Source organism: Ochlerotatus camptorhynchus, unplaced genomic scaffold, assembly GCF_037179485.1.
Source record: "Ochlerotatus camptorhynchus isolate MF236.1 unplaced genomic scaffold, CSIRO-AGI_Acam_v1.1 ptg000325l, whole genome shotgun sequence".
Taxonomy (NCBI): Eukaryota; Metazoa; Arthropoda; class Insecta; order Diptera; family Culicidae; genus Ochlerotatus; species Ochlerotatus camptorhynchus.
In genome coordinates this window covers 429,832-453,144 of record NW_027040813.1, presented here as the reverse complement: position 1 = coordinate 453,144, position 23,313 = coordinate 429,832, and the positions used below count along the sequence as shown (strand labels likewise).

General features: G+C 41.2%; 3 protein-coding genes across 3 annotated transcripts; 2 read left to right on the top strand and 1 right to left on the bottom strand.

The window, feature by feature from the left end:
* The first annotated feature begins 3,949 nt into the window (after positions 1-3,949).
* On the top strand, positions 3,950-4,927 carry LOC135708072 (trypsin alpha-3-like). The gene has a single exon (XM_065230017.1). It carries the CDS (start codon positions 3,986-3,988, stop codon positions 4,925-4,927), a length of 942 nt encoding a protein of 313 aa, XP_065086089.1. The 5' UTR covers positions 3,950-3,985.
* Positions 4,928-5,163: 236 nt separating this feature from the next.
* Positions 5,164-5,988, top strand: LOC135708071 (myeloblastin-like). Its single transcript, XM_065230016.1, has one exon. It carries the CDS (start codon positions 5,182-5,184, stop codon positions 5,980-5,982), a length of 801 nt encoding a protein of 266 aa, XP_065086088.1. The 5' UTR covers positions 5,164-5,181; the 3' UTR covers positions 5,983-5,988.
* Positions 5,989-6,124: 136 nt separating this feature from the next.
* LOC135708065 (non-homologous end-joining factor 1-like) lies at positions 6,125-23,107 on the bottom strand. The gene is made up of 5 exons (XM_065230012.1): positions 22,870-23,107; positions 6,975-7,169; positions 6,777-6,915; positions 6,435-6,708; positions 6,125-6,375 (listed from the first exon to the last, which is right to left on the bottom strand). Exons 1-5 carry the CDS (start codon positions 23,044-23,046, stop codon positions 6,204-6,206), a joined length of 957 nt encoding a protein of 318 aa, XP_065086084.1. The 5' UTR covers positions 23,047-23,107; the 3' UTR covers positions 6,125-6,203.
* Between the last annotated feature and the right edge of the window lie 206 nt (positions 23,108-23,313).

Genomic DNA, 23,313 nt, shown 5'->3' with positions numbered 1-23,313 from the left:
AATGTTTTCTCCGCCTACCTACGTACCACCCGAGAAGAAGGATCAAACAAAGGGTACATTTGCAATTAACCAATTCATTCGAGCAGTTAAAATGACGTTTACTACCACTCGAACTTTGAAATAAAACATTATTTTAAGCTTTTTACTTCTATAGCCACGAGAAAAGTAGCCAACATTTGTGCGTTTAACAAAAAAAAATAGAAATTAGTTGGTCCATTTCTGTGAAATTGCTTGTAGAAAGTCACGCCAAAACAGCTTGACAAAGTGGTCAATTAATTGGAGGGGCCGTGATATGGCTGTCGCTGGTGAGAACCTACTGTGTTACCTGACTTATAACGAATATACGTTGTATACGAGTACCCCGTTGAATGCGAACTATACTCGTCTAATTTTACATTTCAAATGCTATGCAAAATTAGACGAGTCATACGTTGTATTCGGGGTACTCGTATACAACGTATATTCGTTATAAGTCAGGTAACACAGTAGGATTTACAATTAGAAACGTTTCCGTTGCGATTTACTTGGTTTTCTTGTAATACATCTTTGCCTTTTTTAGCATCCTGATGCCGCTGATTTTGTGGATTCCAACCGGTTTAGTATTTTTTTGTCTTTTGATTGGAGGTTTTCAATCCAGATCAAGAATGTTTTTCTTTTAAGGCAGGACGGTACGACGATTTTTTCTGGTTTTTTTTTTCATAACAACAAAATAACAATCGAATGTAAACATTATTTGCAGTGGTGCCAGAATTGATTAAAAAATTGCTTGTCATATGTGACTTACCCCCTGGTCGGAGCGATGGCTACACATTGAGCTTTCCGAAGGGGACGACTCTATCTACGATGTAGGAAATATTGTGTTTTGCTGTGGCTTGCTGCGCGTACGCTGAGTAGATAGAATGAAGACTTATAACGATTTTGAAGATTTTCTGCAAAAAGATGAATCTCAAGTCTAGATGCTCAACAAATCTCACTCTAGCGAATCAATCTTCGAAAAATCTTTTTTCATTTCTCGCATCTACTTGCATCGCGCATCATCTTTTTGCAGGAAATCCTCAGAATCGTCATCAATCTTCTTCACAGCAAAACACAATCTTTTCTGCATCGTAGATAGAGTCGTCCCTCTCGATACACACTTAGATTTTTTTTTGCCGAGATTGGCAACACCGAGCAGACTCGGTATTTATTTTTACTGAAATAAGATTGATGTAGATTTTTAAGATTTCCTGCATAAAGGTGGAGAGCGATGCGAGTAGATGAATTCAGATGCAAGCGATGGAAAAAGATTTTTCGTAGATTAACAAATCAATGCGTGAGATTTTTTGACCATCTAAACTTTGTTGAAGAATTCGTCACCAGGCTACACAGTGGACAATTCCGTCGAAGCGGACAAACGATCGGAGGAAACTTCGAGACTCGCGTCACCGTGGAAGAGAATAAAAGAAAACCGATTTACAAACTACGTGTGCTTTATTCGATAGCATAACTTGGAATGAAACTGAAACACTTTTTCTTTCTTCGCTTCGCACGTAACTTCTTCGCCGTTTAACGGCACCTGTCAACAACAACTAATGTTTTCTCTCTCTCGTGCAGTGTTGCCATAAAGCAGATATCGCCAATCTCACTTCGCCAATAAACTTTAGGTTCAGATGTGTCGCACCCCTAGGTGTGTATGTTTCAGAAAATCAGTTGTCACATATGACATCAAGATGCCTAATACCAACAATCAATACGAAACTAACGATTTTAAATTGGCTCACCACTTTAGTAGCCTATTGGTCCCAAGCAAACGATTAACGTACCCTATTCTAGATGAAATTCTATTACTACACTATGTTTGTTTTGATTCGCTATGAAAGTTTGACAGATAACATCAGGGGTGTGTGGATTCATGCAGAACATGCAGGGGTGAGTGAAATAGCTTGGGACTGCTTGGGACCGTTGTTCTGGTACTGAGTGAGCCAAAAATAATAATGATTTTCTTCGGGACCTACTAGTCTTAGAGTTACCTCTATGGTATAACCAACAATCAATACGAAACTAACGATTTTAAATTGGCTCACCACTTTAGTAGCCTATTGGTCCCAAGCAAACGATTAACGTACCCTATTCTAGTTGAAATTCTATTACTACACTATGTTTGTTTTGATTCGCTATGAAAGTTTGACAGATAACATCAGGGGTGTGTGGATTCATGCAGAACATGCAGGGGTGAGTGAAATAGCTTGGGACTGCTTGGGACCGTTGTTCTGGTACTGAGTGAGCCAAAAATAATAATGATTTTCTTCGGGACCTACTAGTCTTAGAGTTACCTCTATGGTATAACCATAGAGCTAACTCTAAGACAAGTAGGTCCCGAAGAAACGTGCTCAACTTTTTGGCTCACCTCTGGTACTATCTTCGGTCCCAAGCTTGTCGAATCACCCCTCGAAACATAGGAAAAACTAGAGTCGGTGTATAATGAGTCACGCCAAGAGTGAAGCCAAGTCTACCTATTGAACTGTCAAACCGGCTACCTATCGTGCAAAGAAAACAAACATTACGATGCTATGAAAGGTCCACGAAAGGTAATGCAATAAAATATAAAATATAATTGGAAAAATTATCATAATTACGCACTGAGCATTAAATTGTCATGGGATACGTTTGGCAATGATCAGTAATGAGAATTTCTACTATTTTTTGATAATATAATTTGACAAAATTACTGATATAAGGATTTACTACAGCCGCTATTTTTTTTTCTCGCTAGAAGTCATTTGAAGTTGATGTAAAAGTCCTCTGTTGCCAAGTGAAAAGAAAGGGAATCTTTCGAAAACCGTGATGCGAGTTCAACTGTTTTTCTCTTGGCGTGACTCATTATACACCGACTCTAGGAAAAACCAATAACCCCTCATTTTATCTGTCAAACTTTCATAGCGAATCAAAACAAACATTGCGTAGTACTAGAATTTCGACTAGAATAGGGTACGTTAATCGTTTGCTTGGGACCAATAGGCTACTAAAGTGGTGAGCCAATTTAAAATCGTTAGTTTCGTATTGATTGTTGGTAGGCTGATTTGACAGTACGTCCCCCCAGGTTATAACAGATTCTAACTATAGTCGCTATATTCATAGTCTGGCGGATAGAATCTCGGAAACCAATTGAGCTATCAAATAGCGGAACCAATCGAGCAAATCACGACCAACAACAGAAAAAAGCACATCAGCTATTGCGAACAAAACTTCAGAACCCCTTTTCTCGTGACTCAAGGCTCGTCTACGCAAACTAACACCATCTTTGGGTTGCCGAAAGTTTCCCTATCCGATGTTGCCGGTAATTTCCGTTCGATTGGCGAAGAAAGAATAATCATCGTTTTGTTTATAAAAGTTCATAGTATACCTTTTCAATTGTTGGTCTAACATATATTGAAATTGGTTCCGCTTTATGATAGATCGAAATTCTATCCGCCAGAATATGAATATAGCGACTATAATTCTAACTACTAATAGGTTTCAATCTGGCTAAGATCGGACTTTTCCTCTGTCATTGCGCTTGGGACTTTAGTATCTTTTTCATTTCTTCATGTAATGGCGACGATCGCTATCGACTTTTCTAATCGATGTCTTTGAAGATCGATGTATCGAAAATTAGAGAAATTTTACGAAATGGTTGTTCGGGATTGGCTCCCAACGGTTCAAACGTTGACTGGAAAGTTATTAGTCATACAATTTCTTCCGGCTGAAGCTGCGTACTTTCTCGTGTAATTAGAAGAACGTTCCCGTGCACAATGACTTGACTACAAACACTAACATGACGTACCTACCCCATCAAACAACCACCGAATATTGATTCACGAGGTTAATAGGCTCTTATCAACTCCGGTGATAAGATACCACCCCCGTCCATTACAAAGGAGCTCAAAATATATTGCCTTTAAATTAGCCTTTGGTTGCCCTTAAGCTTCAGTTTGCATCAAGTGAATCGACAATCAAAATCATTGTAATGCCGTGGTCGGAAGCGTTTTCCTGCGTTATCGCGATTTTGTGCCTCGTGGCGGTTGATGCCTCCGAATGGCAGCCTCGAATCGTGGGAGGTTCGAATGCAACTGGTAATGTTTGTCCCCATGCCGTTGCCATCCGGCTGGTTGGTAAAGACTTCCTGTGCAACGGTGCGCTGATCAGCAATCAGGATATCCTAACGGCGGCTCAGTGCGTTTATAACGGAAACGTGGTTCGAAATGCTTCCGAGTTCCAGCTAGTACTGGGCAGTCTGGCTAATACTAATAGTTCTGGTGCGATGGTTCGCAGTGTGACAGCGGTATGGCCACATCCGCAATATTCGCCGAGTGTTCGACTCAACGACGTGGCCGTACTTCGGTTGAGCGCAACGGTGCAGAATTCGGCCTCCCTGGCTCCGATACAGTTGGCCACGGCGGATACGGTTGTCAACCGTACCTGTACAATGTGCGGTTGGGGTTCGAATACTACGGTTTCGAGACCGTCGGCAACGCTGCAGAGACTGGATGTCCGGATTCAACCGAGCAATGCAACGTACTGCACACGAGCCAATGGGAATGTGACGTTGCGTGGGGATTTGATATGTGCCGGGGATCTAGCGGTAGGTAAAGGAGCATGCACCGGGGATCAGGGTGCTCCACTAGTGTGCGATGCGAGACTACAAGGTATACTGACGGTCGTAGCTGTGGGCAGTTGTGGTGGGTTGAACGAAACTTCGATCTTTATCGATACGGTGTACCATAGGAGCTGGATTACCAATAGGACTCAGTCACAGGTGGTTCCACCTGGAGGAGGAACTGGTGGGGGCGGAGGTACTGGTGGGGGCGGAGGTGGAGGCGGTGGTGGTGGCGGTGGCGGTGCCTCGCACGCAATAGTCCAGATTTGGGTGGTGATGATGCCGATTGTGGTTTTGTTTGCGTTGAAGTAAGGTTAGATAAGTTAATTTATTTACTTTCATGGATGTGATGTATTTAAGCCAATAAATGTTTTGAAATCAAGATCTGCGACGGATGATTTTTATTTACGAACACTTGATTCATAACTTCAACACTGAAGAAAGCCACCAAGCGCGGTGGTCGTTGTTTCGCCTATCTCTTTCAAGATAACAACTGAGCCCAAGACATTTTATCAAACAACTTTGTGTTCAGTTTCGGTCGCGGCCTCGGTCCCAGAAGTGGGAAAATGATATCATACGTAACTATTTCGCTCGTAGCTCTGTTGATGGCAACAGTACGCGGTTCGGTGACAACGGTGACACGAATCATAGGCGGAACGGATGCTCCCTTGGAGGACTTCCCGTACATGGTATCGATTCGATTGAACTCGTTGGAAAATCCGGCCTTCGGGGATGGCTTCTTCTGTCAGGGGGTCCTAGTTTCGCCGAAAGCCGTATTGACCAGTACCGAGTGCGTGCTGAACGGAAGCGGCTCACGAATACCGGAAGAATTGAGTTTGGTTCTGGGAACTACATCCAGAACGAATGCTAGCGGTTCGGTTGACGCAGAAGCTGAGCAAATTTGGTTACAGAATGGCGGACATTTGGCGATGTTGAAGCTGAAACGGGGGGTGGCTGGATTGAGACTAGGGGTCCTGAACGAGTTCGTCCAAGATGCGAACAAACGGTGCATTGTGGTAGGTTGGGGAGCGAACAGTACCGATGGCAAACCGAAGGACCGACTTCAGGAAGTGTATGTGAACATTTCAAAAGAAAAGTGCCAGGATAGCATGATTTGTACCAGCGCTGCAAACGAAAAAGGTGGTGGAGTCTGCTTCTGGGACACCGGAGCGCCTCTGCTATGCGACGGATCGCTGTCAGGAATTTTGATGGGTAGACCTGACAAGTGTGGACCGGAGATTACGACTTTTGTGAGCATCCGTACTGAATGGGACTGGATTCGATCGCAGATAGCTGCAGCAAATTCAGGTCATAGACTCATTAGCACAGGAATTATAATCGTTGGTCTGTTAATGGCTGTGAAATGAAAGCGAACTATTAACGAATGCCAATCTGGATCGGATATCAAGATTGATCGTTTGTTTTTAAAACTTACCTCAGGTTGAGGTTCGCACTGACAGAAAGTTCGGTTTCGCACTTGTGTCAACACCGATAATAAACGAATTCGCTATATGAATAAAATATACTATAATTTATTTCGTAAAAAATGACTGATTAAAACACACTTTAAAAAACACACGCAACTTTCCTATAACTTAGTAATTTTTCTGACTTTCACCATCCCTGATGTGTTGCTCAAATCGCTTTTGTTGATGCTGGTTTGGCTTTCGTCCAGAATTCCTTCCTTATCTTCTTCATCGCCTTGATCCACTTGAAGACGCTTCAGCGATAGAGAAGACACTGAAATGGGCTTCGGTATCCTAAAATAACAAATCCAAAAGCTGCAATCGCAATGCAACAGCGACTTAAATAAACCAACCTCTGCTTCGCGTAGATCGCATCCAGTCCCTTGGCTCGACCGCCGGGACTCTTCCTGGTCGGTGTCAGCACGGCCTTACCAACTGTCGCATTCTTGATGGGGCTTCCCGATTCGGTTGATGGATCCTTGGACTTGATTTTCAATTGTTTCATAAGATTCCCCCGTCGGTCCTTGCTTTTGATCAGCTCTCGTATTCTCAAGCCCTCTTCGGCAGCAGACAGCGGGAAGTTTTCGGCAAACTTGCATTCATCGAATTTGTTCGTCGCTACCAGACCTTTCAATCGAACAAACATTGTTATCTTTAAACTTTCTCAGTAGCGACACCTATCGTGGAATACGTACTTCTTTTGAGGACAGCTCCTTCGACCTTGTACTGTTCGATTTCGATATCCTTCTTGATGATAATGTCCTTGAGGGAGCAATTTTCCTCATACAGTAGCAGCAGCGTTCGCCACGTTGGAAGTAGAACATTTTCTGCAAGCTTTTTGAGGAAAACAACATTTTCAGATTCAAATTTCAACTAATTCATTCGAAACGAACCTCTTCGGTGGAAGCGACTTTTAACCGCAGGGTGAACGTGACGGGATAGCTTTGCACGTAGTACTTCAGTCGGAGAAAGAGATCTCCGCAGATGGAATCTTCGCATCCTTGGCTTATGCTGAAATCGTCTGCCTTACGGGCCAGGATGGTCTCGTTTACGATTTCCGGTGTATATTGGATGATGGCATCGGATTTCTGTAGTATGGTGGAAGATTGGGTTAGGATGTTGACTCAAACATATTACGGCGGCGGTTATTGATATCAAGGTATACTGTTTCCAATGAACAATGCGGAACATTGAGATTATCAGCTCCGACAGGTGGTAAACACCACTTGAAGTTTATATCGATAATTGATTATTCTGAAACGGTGATTCCATGAACGAGCTAGATTTACTGTTATCATTATTCCAGTTCATGTATGGTGTATGGGTTTTACGAATGTGATTTACTTAATATGTATTCCACTGACGTCATAAGCGCGGTTAGAAGCATGCGTTAAGAATTTTTTTTGAGTTCGACTAAATCACCGTGAAGAAATGCAGTCTTGACATCAAATTTAAAGGCGCACAACGGGTCTATGGTCGTATGAATCGTCAATGTAGGATACGAATTCGGAACCTTCTGAAACTTCCCAGAAGATCTTGGTGTTGGGTTTGTTGACGACGCTACTGTCTGCGGATGATGTACACCGTGAGGTAAAACTGGCAGCACTGCTGCGAAGAGCATAATAAAAACAAACCTATCTATTGTAATCAGCGATTCCAAACCCATAAAGCAACCAACGATACAGACAAACCGGTTGCTACGACTACCATGACAAACTCGCTCTGTAACATAGCTCGATCGGAGTGGTAGAAGGTCAATGATATATTGCTTGCCTGCTTTGTTGCGATATACACGGATGAGGACATAGCTTGATCTGAGTCGAAAAAGGACATAACAAAAAAATCCCTTGGCATAGCGTTATCATTCGTGTCGTGACTTCGTGACTGAACCGAGGTTTCCAGCCTTGGTCATGGTTCCACTAGTGCCGCTATCCCGTCTGATGGTGGTCCTTTGCTCGTCGTCCGCACTCTCCACAGTCCGACATAAGAATGCCGTCAACGAGCTTGGGTACCTCATACTTATACATCTAGCTGTATCAAAATTCCCGAACCAATCAGATCCCGTATACATACGGTCTATCACGCTTCACGCTTACTTGATTCTACTCATTTCTATTCCACACTAACTCTATCTACTACATTCTTCCCACCTCCTACACTCCGAAATTGAGGATCGGGGGCAATTTATCAACCCTTTCGTGGCATTGCATCAACCCTATCGGGGGAGTTTCACCTACCTTCTCGGAAGAATTTGTTCTACCTTCTCGGAGGGATTTTTTCTAACTTCTCGGAGGAATTTATTCTAACTTCTCGGAGGATTTTTTTCTACCTTCTTGGAGAAATTTCTTCTACCTTCTCGGAAGAATTTCTTTCACCTTCTCGGAAGAATTTCTTCTACCTTCTTGGAGAAATTTTTTCTAACTTTTCGGAAGAATTTCTTCTACCTTCTCGAAGGGATTTCTTCTAACTTCTCGGAGGAATTTCTTCTACCTTCTGGGAGGAGTTTCTTCTACCTTCTCGGAAGAATTTCTTTTACCTTCTCGGAGGAATTTCTTCTGCCTTCTCGGGAGAATTTCTTCTACCTTCTCGGAGGAATTTCTTCTAACTTCTCGGAGGAATTTCTTCTAACTTCTCGGAGGAATTTCTTCTACCTTCTCGGAGGAATTTCTTCTAACTTCTCGGAGGAATTTCTTCTAACTTCTCGGAGGAATTGCATCTTACTTCTCGGAGGGATTTCTTCTACCTTCTCGGAGGAATTTCTTCTAACTTCTCGGAGGAATTGCATCTAACTTCTCGGAAATTTCTTCTACCATCTCGGAGAAATTTCTTCTACCTTCTCGGAGAAATTTCTTCTACCATATCGGAGGAATTTCTTCTACCTTCTCGGAGGGATTTCGTCTAACTTCTCGGAGGAATTTCTTCTACTTTCTCGGAAGAATTTTTTCTACCTTCTCGGAGGGATTTCTTCTAACTTCTCGGAAGAATTTCTTCTACCTTTTTGGAGGAATTTTTTCAAACTTCTCGGAGGAATTTCTACTAACTTCTCGGAGGGATTTCTTCTACCATATCGGAGGAATTTCTTCTAAAGGGTGTCCACGATGAAATTGCCACACACAAAATTGATTCGCAAAATTCGAGTTTTTATCCGATTGCCATCAAATTTTCAGGGATTGAGAAATAACTATTAAACTTCATTTTACCATTTAACTCATATTTTATTTACAGTCCATACGCAAATGCCCGCACCTTGGCCTTAACCCCGGCCATAAGATTCTGCACAACCTGTGAATCAACCGTTTTTTGCATGTAAACCCATACTTTCTTCAGTTCCTCGACTGTCTTCACTACCTTAGGTCGTTTAAGAAGGTGCTGCTTCATAATCGCCCAGTACTTCTCGATGGGGCGGAGCTCCGGAGTGTTGGGAGGGTTGAACATTTTCGGCACGAAATTGACCTTATTGTCCGCATACCACTTCATCACGTCCTTGGAGTAGTGGCATGAGGCCAAATCCGGCCAGAAGATTGTTGGGACGTTGTGGGCCTTCAGGAGAGGAAGCAGCTGCTTCTGGAGGCACTCTTTTATGTACACCTATCCGTTCATCGTGTCCTGGGTCACGAAAGGTGCACTCCGCTTCCCGCACGTACAGATGGCTTGCCAAACCAGGAATTTCTTCGCAAATTTGGACATCTTCTGAGTGCGGACATGCTCCGGAACGCTGAACTTATCCTTGGCCGTGAAAAACAGGTTGCCGGGGATCTGTTTGAAGTCGGCCTTCACATATGTTTCGTCGTCCATGATGCAGCATTCAACTTTCGTCAGCATGTTGAGGTACAACTTCCTGGCACGGGTTTTGGCGGACTTGTTCTGCTTCTCGTCGCGATTAGGGGCCTTTTGTACCTTGAACGTTCGAAGCCCAGCCTTAGTTTTGGCCTTCTGGACAAAACTTCGGCTTAGGTGCAGCTTCTTAGCCACATCCCTAACGGAGGCGTTCGGATTTCGGTTGAAGGCCCCAACTACGCGGTTGTGATTTTTGGTGTTGTACGGAATACTTTTTCCTTCACTTCTGGGCTTCCTATCGGTGGTCAACCGTTCCTCGAACCGCTTAATCACTCGCGACACCGTGGAATTCGCGATTCCCAACGTTTTAGCGATGGAACGATGCGAGAGATCCTTGTTCTCGTGATGAATGCGCAAGATTTTATCACGCACGAGCTGTTCTTTCGACTCCATTTCCGCGAGTTTTGATCACAGGACTTTAAAACTTGCAGGATGTAAATAATGCACTATGAACTAAATCCACCCAAATTTTCATTAAATTCTACCCAACGGTTAAAAAGTTAGAACAATTTCATAGTGTGGCAATTTCATCGTGGACACCCTTTACCTTCTCGGAGGGATTTCGTCTAACTTCTCGGAGGAATTTCTTCTACTTTCTCGGAAGAATTTTTTCTACCTTCTCGGAGGGATTTCTTCTAACTTCTCGGAGGGATTTCTTCTACTTTATCGGAGGAATTTCTTTTACCTTCTCGGAAGAATTTCTTCTACCTTTTTGGAGGAATTTTTTCAAACTTCTCGGAGGAATTTCTTCTACCTTTTCGGAGGGATTTCTTCTACCTTCTCGGAGAAATTTCTTCTACTTTATCGGAGGAATTTCTTCTACCTTCTCGGAAGAATTTCTTCTACCTTCTCGAAGGAATTTCTTCTAACTTCTCGGAGGAATTTATTCTACCTTCTCGGAGAAATTTCTTCTACCTTCTCGGAAAAATTTCTTCTACCTTATCGGAAGAATTTCTTCTACCTTCTCGGAGAAATTTCTTCTACCTTATCGGAAGAATTTCTTCTACCTTCTCGGAGAAATTTCTTCTACCTTAGCGGAGGAATTTCTTCTACCTTATCAGAAGAATTTCTTCTACCTTTTCGGAAGAATTTCTTCTACCTTCTCGGCGGGATTTCTCCTAACTTCTCGGAGGAATTTCTTCTACCTTCCCGGAGGAATTTCTTCTACCTTCTCGGAGGAATTTTTCAAACTTCTCGGATGAATTTTTTCTACCTTCTCGGAGGGATTTCTTCTAGCTTCTCGGAGGAATTTATTCTAACTTCTCGGAGGAATTTCTTCTACCTTCTCGGAGGAATTTCATCTAACTTCTCGGAGGAATTTATTCTAACTTCTCGGAGAAATTTCTTCTACTTCCTCGGAGGAATTTCTGCTACCTTCTTGGAGAAATTTCTTCTACCTTTTCGGAGGAATTTCTTCTAACTTCTCGGCGGGATTTCTCCTAACTTCTCGGAGGAATTTCTTCTAACTTCTCGGAGGAATTTCTTCTACCTTCCCGGATGAATTTCTTCTACCTTCTCGGAGGAATTTTTCAAACTTCTCGGATGAATTTCTTCTACCTTCTCGGAGGGATTTCTTCTAGCTTCTCGGAGGAATTTATTCTAACTTCTCGGAGGAATTTCTTCTACTTCCTCGGAGGAATTTCTGCTACCTTCTTGGAGAAATTTCTTCTACCTTTTCGGAGGAATTTCTTCTACTTCCTCGGAGGAATTTCTGCTACCTTCTTGGAGAAATTTCTTCTACCTTTTCGGAGGAATTTCTTCTACTTCCTCGGAGGAATTTCTTCTAACTTCTCGGAGGAATTTCTTCTACCTTCTCGGAGGGATTTCTTCTAGCTTCTCGGAGGAATTTATTTTAACTTCTCGGAGGAATTTCTTCTACCTTCTCGGAGGAATTTCATCTAACTTCTCGGAGGAATTGATTCTAACTTCTCGGAGAAATTTCTTCTACTTCCTCGGAGGAATTTCTTCTACCTTTTCGGAGGGATTTCTTCTACCTTCTCGGAGAAATTTCTTCTACCTTCTCGGAGAAATTTCTTCTACTTTATCGGAAGAATTTCTTCTACCTTCTCGAAGGAATTTCTTCTACCTTCTCGAAGGAATTTCTTCTAACTTCTCGGAGGAATTTATTCTACCTTCTCGGAGAAATTTCTTCTACCTTCTCGGAAAAATTTCTTCTACCTTATCGGAAGAATTTCTTCTACCTTCTCGGAGGAATTTCTTCTACCTTATCAGAAGAATTTCTTCTACCTTTTCGGAAGAATTTCTTCTACCTTCTCGGAGGGATTTCTCCTAACTTCTCGGAAGAATTTCTTCTACCTTATCAGAAGAATTTCTTCTACCTTTTCGGAAGAATTTCTTCTACCTTCTCGGAGGAATTTTTCAAACTTCTCGGATGAATTTCTTCTTACTTCTCGGAGTAATTTCTTCTACTTCCTCGGAGGAATTTCTGCTACCTTCTTGGAGAAATTTCTTCTACCTTTTCGGAGGAATTTCTTCTAACTTTTCGGCGGGATTTCTCCTAACTTCTCGGAGGAATTTCTTCTAACTTCTCGGAGGAATTTCTTCTACCTTCCCGGATGAATTTCTTCTACCTTCTCGGAGGAATTTTTCAAACTTCTCGGATGAATTTCTTCTACCTTCTCGGAGGGATTTCTTCTAACTTCTCGGAGGAATTTCTTCTTACTTCTCGGAGTAATTTCTTCTACTTCCTCGGAGGAATTTCTGCTACCTTCTTGGAGAAATTTCTTCTACCTTTTCGGAGGAATTTCTTCTAACTTCTCGGCGGGATTTCTCCTAACTTCTCGGATGAATTTCTTCTACCTTCTCGGAGGAATTTCTTCTACCTTCTCGGAGGAATTTCTTCTACCTTCTCGGAAGAATTTCTTCTACCTTCGCGAAGGAATTTCTTCTAACTTCTCGGAGAAATTTATTCTACCTTATCGGAGGAATTTCTTCTAACTTCTCGGAGGAATTTCTTCTACCTTCTCGGAAGATTTTTTTCTACCTTTTTGGAGGAATTTTTTCAAACTTCTCGGAGGAATTTCTTCTACCTTTTCGGAGGGATTTCTTCTAACTTCTCGGAGGAATTTTTTCTAACTTCTCGGAGGAATTTCTTCTACTTTCTCGGAAGAATTTCTTCTACCTTTTTGGAGGATTTTTTTCAAACTTCTCGGAGGAATCTCTTCTACCTTCTCGGAAGAATTTTTTCTACCTTTTTGGAGGAATTTCTTCTACCTTCTCGGAGGGATTTCTTCTAACTTACCGTAGGAATTTCTTTTACCTTCTCGGAAGAATTTCTTCTACCTTTTTGGAGGAATTTTTTTAAACTTCTCGGAGGAATTTTTTCTAACTTCTCGGAGGAATTTCTTCTACTTTCTCGGAAGAATTTCTTCTACCTTTTTGGAGGATTTTTTTCAAACTTCTCGGAGGAATCTCTTCTACCTTCTCGGAAGAATTTTTTCTACCTTTTTGGAGGAATTTCTTCTACCTTCTCGGAGGGATTTCTTCTAACTTACCGTAGGAATTTCTTTTACCTTCTCGGAAGAATTTCTTCTACCTTTTTGGAGGAATTTTTTTAAACTTCTCGGAGGATTTTTTTCTAACTTCTCGGAGGAATTTCTTCTACTTTCTCGGAAGAATTTCTTCTACCTTTTTGGAGGATTTTTTTCAAACTTCTCGGAGGAATCTCTTCTACCTTCTCGGAAGAATTTTTTCTACCTTTTTGGAGGAATTTCTTCTACCTTCTCGGAGGGATTTCTTCTAACTTACCGTAGGAATTTCTTTTACCTTCTCGGAAGAATTTCTTCTACCTTTTCGGAGGGATTTCTTCTACCTTCTCGGAGAAATTTCTTCTACCTTCTCGGAGAAATTTCTTCTACTTTATCGGAAGAATTTCTTCTACCTTCTCGAAGGAATTTCTTCTACCTTCTCGAAGGAATTTCTTCTAACTTCTCGGAGGAATTTATTCTACCTTCTCGGAGAAATTTCTTCTACCTTCTCGGAAAAATTTCTTCTACCTTATCGGAAGAATTTCTTCTACCTTCTCGGAGGAATTTCTTCTACCTTATCAGAAGAATTTCTTCTACCTTTTCGGAAGAATTTCTTCTACCTTCTCGGAGGGATTTCTCCTAACTTCTCGGAGGAATTTCTTCTACCTTATCAGAAGAATTTCTTCTACCTTTTCGGAAGAATTTCTTCTACCTTCTCGGAGGAATTTTTCAAACTTCTCGGATGAATTTCTTCTACCTTCTCGGAGGGATTTCTTCTAACTTCTCGGAGGAATTTCTTCTTACTTCTCGGAGTAATTTCTTCTACTTCCTCGGAGGAATTTCTGCTACCTTCTTGGAGAAATTTCTTCTACCTTTTCGGAGGAATTTCTTCTAACTTCTCGGCGGGATTTCTCCTAACTTCTCGGAGGAATTTCTTCTACCTTCCCGGAGGAATTTCTTCTACCTTCTCGGAGGAATTTTTCAAACTTCTCGAATGATTTTTTTCTACCTTCTCGGAGGGATTTCTTCTAGCTTCTCGGAGGAATTTATTCTAACTTCTCGGAGGAATTTCTTCTACCTTCTCGGAGGAATTTCATCTAACTTCTCGGAGGAATTTATTCTAACTTCTCGGAGAAATTTCTTCTACTTCCTCGGAGGAATTTCTGCTACCTTCTTGGAGAAATTTCTTCTACCTTTTCGGAGGAATTTCTTCTAACTTCTCGGCGGGATTTCTCCTAACTTCTCGGAGGAATTTCTTCTAACTTCTCGGAGGAATTTCTTCTACCTTCCCGGATGAATTTCTTCTACCTTCTCGGAGGAATTTTTCAAACTTCTCGGAGGGATTTCTTCTAGCTTCTCGGAGGAATTTATTCTAACTTCTCGGAGGAATTTCTTCTACCTTCTCGGAGGAATTTCATCTAACTTCTCGGAGGAATTTATTCTAACTTCTCGGAGAAATTTCTTCTACTTCCTCGGAGGAATTTCTGCTACCTTCTTGGAGAAATTTCTTCTACCTTTTCGGAGGAATTTCTTCTACTTCCTCGGAGGAATTTCTGCTACCTTCTTGGAGAAATTTCTTCTACCTTTTCAGAGGAATTTCTTCTACTTCCTCGGAGGAATTTCTTCTAACTTCTCGGAGGAATTTCTTCTACCTTCTCGGAGGGATTTCTTCTAGCTTCTCGGAAGAATTTATTTTAACTTCTCGGAGGAATTTCTTCTACCTTCTCGGAGGAATTTCATCTAACTTCTCGGAGGAATTTATTCTAACTTCTCGGAGAAATTTCTTCTACTTCCTCGGAGGAATTTATTCTAACTTCTCGGAAAAATTTCTTCTACCTTATCGGAAGAATTTCTTCTACCTTCTCGGAGAAATTTCTTCTACCTTATCGGAAGAATTTCTTCTACCTTATCGGAGGAATTTCTTCTACCTTCTCGGCGGGATTTCTCCTAACTTCTCGGAGGAATTTCTTCTAACTTCTCGGAGGAATTTATTCTACCTTCCCGGAGGAATTTCTTCTACCTTCTCGGAGGAATTTTTCAAACTTCTCGGATGAATTTCTTCTACCTTCTCGGAGGGATTTCTTCTAGCTTCTCGGAGGAATTTCTTCTAACTTCTCGGAGAAATTTATTCTACCTTATCGGAGGAATTTCTTCTAACTTCTCGGAGGAATTTCTTTCACCTTCTCGGAAGATTTTTTTCTACCTTTTTGGAGGAATTTTTTCAAACTTCTCGGAGGAATTTTTTCTAACTTCTCGGAGGAATTTCTTCTACTTTCTCGGAAGAATTTCTTCTACCTTTTTGGAGGATTTTTTTCAAACTTCTCGGAGGAATCTCTTCTACCTTCTCGGAAGAATTTTTTCTACCTTTTTGGAGGAATTTCTTCTACCTTCTCGGAGGGATTTCTTCTAACTTACCGTAGGAATTTCTTTTACCTTCTCGGAAGAATTTCTTCTACCTTTTTGGAGGATTTTTTTTAAACTTCTCGGAGGAATTTCTTCTACCTTTTCGGAGGGATTTCTTCTACTTTATCGGAAGAATTTCTTCTACCTTCTCGAAGGAATTTCTTCTACCTTCTCGAAGGAATTTCTTCTAACTTCTCGGAGGAATTTATTCTACCTTCTCGGAGAAATTTCTTCTACCTTATCAGAAGAATTTCTTCTACCTTTTCGGAAGAATTTCTTCTACCTTCTCGGAGGGATTTCTCCTAACTTCTCGGAGGAATTTCTTCTACCTTATCAGAAGAATTTCTTCTACCTTTTCGAAAGAATTTCTTCTACCTTCTCGGAGGAATTTTTCAAACTTCTCGGATGAATTTCTTCTACCTTCTCGGAGGGATTTCTTCTAACTTACCGTAGGAATTTCTTTTACCTTCTCGGAAGAATTTCTTCTACCTTTTTGGAGGATTTTTTTTAAACTTCTCGGAGGAATTTCTTCTACCTTTTCGGAGGGATTTCTTCTACTTTATCGGAAGAATTTCTTCTACCTTCTCGAAGGAATTTCTTCTACCTTCTCGAAGGAATTTCTTCTAACTTCTCGGAGGAATTTATTCTACCTTCTCGGAGAAATTTCTTCTACCTTATCAGAAGAATTTCTTCTACCTTTTCGGAAGAATTTCTTCTACCTTCTCGGAGGGATTTCTCCTAACTTCTCGGAGGAATTTCTTCTACCTTATCAGAAGAATTTCTTCTACCTTTTCGAAAGAATTTCTTCTACCTTCTCGAAGGAATTTCTTCTACCTTCTCGAAGGAATTTCTTCTAACTTCTCGGAGGAATTTATTCTACCTTCTCGGAGAAATTTCTTCTACCTTCTCGGAAAAATTTCTTCTACCTTATCGGAAGAATTTCTTCTACCTTCTCGGAGGAATTTCTTCTACCTTATCAGAAGAATTTCTTCTACCTTTTCGGAAGAATTTCTTCTACCTTCTCGGAGGGATTTCTCCTAACTTCTCGGAGGAATTTCTTCTACCTTATCAGAAGAATTTCTTCTACCTTTTCGAAAGAATTTCTTCTACCTTCTCGGAGGAATTTTTCAAACTTCTCGGATGAATTTCTTCTACCTTCTCGGAGGGATTTCTTCTAACTTCTCGGAGGAATTTCTTCTTACTTCTCGGAGTAATTTCTTCTACCTTCTCGGAAGAATTTCTTCTACCCTCTCACGGGAATTTCAACTGCCTTCTCAGGGAGCGCCAGTAGCATCCTCGCAAGAAAGAGGATGGTTTTCACTTACCGAGTTGCGCCATTGTCGTGACTGAACCGAGGTTTCCAACCTCAGTCACGGTTCCACGAATCTGCTGCTCTCTCTGTTGGTCCGCTAGTGCCGCTATACCTTCTGGCTGGTGGTCCGCTCTCTCCACAGTCCGTCATAAGAATGCCGTCAACGAGCTGAGGTACCTCATATTTATACATCTAGCTTTATAAAAATTCCCAAACCAATCAGATCCCGTTTACATACGGTCTATCGTGAAGCGATTCTACTCATTGCTATTACACACTAACCCTATCCAGTACAATTCGGTTCGTTGATCGCTTGTCATTTTGCCATTTGGTGATTTTTTTTTGATTCCTTGATTGTAATTTAAGTTCAATAACAAACGCAGTACAGAACCATAGTTCCTTTCGTGTTCTTTAATTCGGTTTATTCACAGTATCTGAGCATTCCCACTGCATATTACGCCAATAGGTTATGGACCCAGTGAGTGACACGACATTGCGAATGTAAAAAAATGCCAGTAGACGAGGAAAACTTGTGTTGAGAGAGACTTGTACACCCGAGTTGCAGCTGTAAGATGGCGGAAAAGTTCAATTTCCAGATGCTGACAACCACCAACTGGGATCAGTGCTGCAAAATCTCGACAGTACACGGTGATATTGACAATTCTGCTTTGGTCACTCATTTTAGCTAACAGTCATAGTCAAGGCAAACCATGTCAATTGTCAATGACAATGGTGTCAGTGACGAACATGTGCAGATTTGTTTATTAGCTAAATTTGTAACAAAATTAAATGAATTGAGCAAAACAATTACATGGATCCATTTTAGTGAACAAGTATCTACTTGGATAACAATAATGTGACACAGAATGTACTAAATTACACTTTTTGTTACCAGGTGATTCTTTGTCATTGACGAAAAAATGAATGAGATTTTGACGAAGGTTTTTTTGAGGATCAAGTCTGTCAGTGACTATGTGACGAACAATTTTGTCAATATCGCGCGAAAGTCTGTTAATGACAATGACAAATCTCAGCACTGACTGGGATACCATGGAAATTTCGTATGGAACAGTTGCTGACGCGGGAAGAGATTTGGTTCATCGAAAAAGCAAAGCCGGATCCTGTGACGGGTCGATGGAAGAAGGACGACTTGAAGGTGAAAGCAACCATTGGACTTAGCGAAACGCTTAAAGTGCCCGTGTGCGCTGTAATATCCTGAAGGAGCATTATGAGAAGAATACAGTTACATCGCGTGTATCTCTTTTGAAGAGGCTGTGCTGCAAAAATCTGGATGAAGGAGGAAGTATGTTCAACCACCTGACGGAAATGCGGAGCTTAAGGTGCCGATGATTCTGCACAGCCTACCGGAATCGTACGACGGCCTTGTGCAAGCTCTAGAGGCTCGACCAGACGACGGCATCACAATCGAGCTGGTGAAGCAAAAGTTGATGGATGAGTTCCAGAAGCGAGAAGATCAGCTAGCCAGGGTTATGCATTTTCGAAACAAAGAAAAGAAAATGAACTCTCCGCAAAATCGCTTCATTTCAAGCAATATCATTCTCGTGTAAGTCATCGTGTTTCTTGTTATCGAGCCATGATGAATATTCCTCTTTTCAAACATGACTGGACTATCACTTGTTTCGTTCGTCAAGTGCTTAAATTCATTTCATTTGAAGCAAAGACTTGTTTCAATTGACGCAATGAATGACTCGAAAACTGCTTCCTTCGTTTTTTCCACTTTCACTTCCATTCGGGGCTTATTCGACTTGTCACTATAGTATCCAGATAATATCCACACAATATCGGTTGCCGATAGGGATGGATTATATGTAGTAATAATATATTATTTTATATTAAACGAAAATTAAATTAACGAGGCCATTCTGGAGTCCAAGATGGCAGCCATCGGGGTCAGGGAAAGTCTCAAATACCCTACAATACGGGTATTTTCGGAACGGTGACGACGCGAAGGTGCCGAAAATCGATATTCGACGTTATTTTGGAATCCAATATGGCGGCCATCGGGTTTCGGAAAAGTGTAAAATACTCTACAATTGGGTATTTTCGGAACGAGGATGCCGCGTAAATGCTGAAAATCGATATTCGACGCCATTTTAGAATTCAAGATAGTGGCCATTGGTGTTATGAGTGTCAAATACCCTAAGATATGGTTGTTTTCGGAACGGTAACAACGCGTAGATGCCAAAAATCGATATTCGACGCTATGTTGGACTCCAATATGGCGGCCATCGAGTTTCACAAAAAGTGTCAAATACCCTAAAATCTATTTCGGGGTTTTCGGAACGAGGACGACGCGTAGATGATGAAAATCGATATTCGATGCCATTTGTAGGCTATTTGACACTTCTTCTGAAATCGGAAGCCACCATCTTGAATTTGAAGACGGCGTCGGACATTGATTTCTTTCTTCAAAATGTCAGCCCGATTCCAAAAAATCCACATTGATCGGTATTTGACAGTATTTCACAGTTTTTCTGTACCAAAGCCGCCATCTTGGATTTAAAGACGGTGTGACATCATTTTTCGGCATCTACGTCTCATCCCCATTTTTGTATTACCGCACTTCTACAGGGTGGCCGATGTCCGCCTAAGCGGAACAGTATCGCGGGATACAATAAAACGGTGATATTGGAACCGGAATGTTAAAACGCGTAAACAAGAACTGGTCCAACTTTATTCATTTACTGGTGACAACTATTTTTGTGTTTGTGTGTGTCGTTGCGCATGATGACATCGCAGGGTGACAGTCGAAGCTGCCACGTACGAGCCTAGCGGCGTACGAAGTAGTAGGGGTACTTCGCTAGGTAGTTGTCTCCAACACCCACTATGAAAATAACCATATTTTAGGATATTTGACACTTTTCCACAAATCGGAAGCCACCGGCTTGGATTACAAGATGGCGTCGGATATCGATTTCCGGCTTCTAGACTTTACCCTGATTCTAAATAAATCGTTTTTATGGGTATTTGATAGAATTTACTACTTTTTCTCAAACCGGAAGCCGCCATCATGGATTTTAAAATGGCGTTGGATATTAATTTTCAATCTCCAGACATCACCCCGATTCCAAAAATACCCATATTCATGGGACGGAATCAGCATTTCACATTTTTCTGAAATAGGAAGCCACCATATTGGATTTAAAAATGGCGTCGGATATCGATTTCCGGCCTCTAGACGCCATCCCGATTCCAAAAATACCTATATTGATGGGTATTTGACAGTATTTCCCACTTAATTTAAAATCGGAAGCCGCCATCATGGATTTGAAATGGCGTCGTGTGTCAATTTTCGATCTGTATACTTCATACCGAATACAAAAATACTAATATTGATGTGTATTTGACTGTATTTCCACTATTTCGTAAATCAGAAGCCGCCATCTTCGATTTCAAAATGGCGTTGGATATCAATTTTTGATCTCTAGACGTCACCCAGATTAAAAAAAATACCCGTATTGAAGGGTAAACAAACCACCCGACAATGATTAATTTGACATCCACGTGCACAGATCTCACAAAAGTCATAAAAACTGCACGAATTTGGATCGAACAGCTTCGCTTCAATGCATGCAAAAGTAAGTTCATTTGACAATGAAAGAAGAAATGAACACGAGTCAAGCCAAAACAAACAGCATGAAAACTGATCGAAAGTGGTTCTTTTGATGTTGACGGGGATCTGCTCGAACAGAAGACAGAATGGCTTTCAATTGAAAGTGATGGTTGACAGCTTCATCGTCGCTTGATGATTTTCGATTTAAAGTGACTTTGTAGGGCCCTGAATTTAATACACTTTAATACAAAAATACACCAAACTTAAAAATACATAAATACGAAAAAATACTCAACACACCTTTTCAAGTCGGGTATATGAAGCGAAAATACTCAAGCTGACAGCCCCTCGACAGCGACGCTGATTGGGCGAGTGATATAATCTTCCTCCATCACAAAATAGACAATCTTCGGTTTCCACGGTTTACCAATGTTTGTACCATCTCTGATAGCGATAACTACTACCCGCATAAACAATAACCATAAGAAGCGCCTAACTACCACGTTCGTACCATCTATGATATCGTTAATGTATGGTACCCGTTTATGAAGAAGAAGTGTAAACTAAAGAGCCTGAATTTATAAAGAGGCGACATCTTATCAATTTGACAGGTCTTCTGCTCGATTGGAATGACTATGATTTTGACAGACAATCGATTGTTCCAATTTTGACATGTCGTCTCTTTATAAATACAGGCTCTTTAGTGTAAACCATGAGATGAGCATGCAGACGATGAACCAGGAAACGAGCAAACGATAAGAAAGCTAAGTGAATTTTGAATTGTATCGTAAACACTAACACTCACCTTCACATCACTCTGAACACACCCACACACTGTTTACACAAAAACCAATTTAACTGACATGAATGCATCCGCAGGATGTAAAATGTCACTAATAAAGAACAACAACAACAACAACACCTCGTTTGTCAGCTCAGATCAGCAAATGACGTTCGATGGAATTATTTACATCATTGTTTTGTGGATGATTTGCGTCATGGGGCTGAACCAATACCATATGCATTTCAATTTGGGATGAAAATCATTCCACAGAAGGCATTACGTATTTCATCTGGGGTCCGTTCGCTTCTCGTATCAATGTTCATCCTGTATTCGAGAGGAGCATCATCTGATTACGAAACAACCGTCATCCGGTTGCAGCTATCATTCGAAGCGGCGTTTTATAGCGAATTCGTTTATTATCGGGGTTGGAACCAGTTCCAACCCAGTGCGAAACCGAACTTTTTGTCAGTGCGAACCTCAACCTGAGCTGGGTTTTAAAAACAAACGATCAAACTGACGTTTGTCAGAAAACAAGCAGACACAATCTTGATACCCGATCCAGGTTGGAACTGAATAATAAACGAATTCGCTATTAGATTTGAATGGTTTGAAGCTTGAATGGAGGATGATTTTTTGGTACAGTATTCCGACACCCAAAAACACACATGAAACACAATAAGCACAGACACAAGGTGGCAAAGTTATGCCGCGGACACTTGTATCTATGAGATGAGCATGAACATTATTTGTATAAAAATTATGAGCACTATACAACAACTATACACAAACTATACAAGTGTGACCATGGATGTGCTTATAATTTATTATACAAATAATGCTCATGCTCATAGATTGTCATGCAAATCTATCCGCGGCATTACTTTATCCCTGATGATTGACCATAACAAATAATAATTATTATGCAAAGCTTCATGCAAATCGATGATCGAAAAATCCTGGTCACCCTATCTCATTTAAAATTCCCAGATGGAAGAGCGTGAGTACTGAGTGCCAAACTCACATACTCATTTTCCCGCGCGTTGACGAGAGCTCTGTAACTTTTTACTCCAATAGAGATCTCCAAGCGCAATCTCACGAACACTAAAATCCAACATCCATACATAAAAATAAAGAAGAAGAAGAAACAAAAAGGTATCGCGATATCACAACTACTTAAAAGGGTAGCGCGCGGTCTCACGCACACTTTTGTGCATCTGGAGAACTCTATAGGGGAACTTGTTCTTACTCTTTCACTCCACCACAAAATCCTACAAGGATCTGTTAACATGTCTGTGTGAAGAAACGTCACTTTGGCACTGTCTTTAAAGCGATGGCCCTTTAAAATTTGAGTTCCTTTCCACTTCTTCTTGTTGCGTTGTTTTCTGTTTACCTTTTCCCGTTCGATCAGGTCCTCAACGGATATCGTTTCGCACCAAAGCCGAGCCAAATCGAACAAGTTACACTGCACTGTAGTGCAGCAATCGCCCCTTTTATCCACCGGCTGATCGTCCACCTTCCGAATCTGGACAATGTAGTGCTTGTCGTTTATTTTCAGGAATTCTAACATTTTTTTAGTTATCTACGAGGACACGAACAAAATTATTGCACAAATTTTACAAGCTCGGACTAGCGACGATGACGAATAGAAACACAAAACAACATTATTATGACTGGATGAAAACGGGTTTCGACTTTGACAGTTTTGTGGAAGCTTTTCACCACACGAAAATGGTGTGATGGGGAATGCGAGTAAAGCTCTGGAAAGCAGAGGGTTTGAGGTGAATTATAGCTCTGGACAAGTATTGCAATTGTGCGTCATTTTTGGAAGGATTTT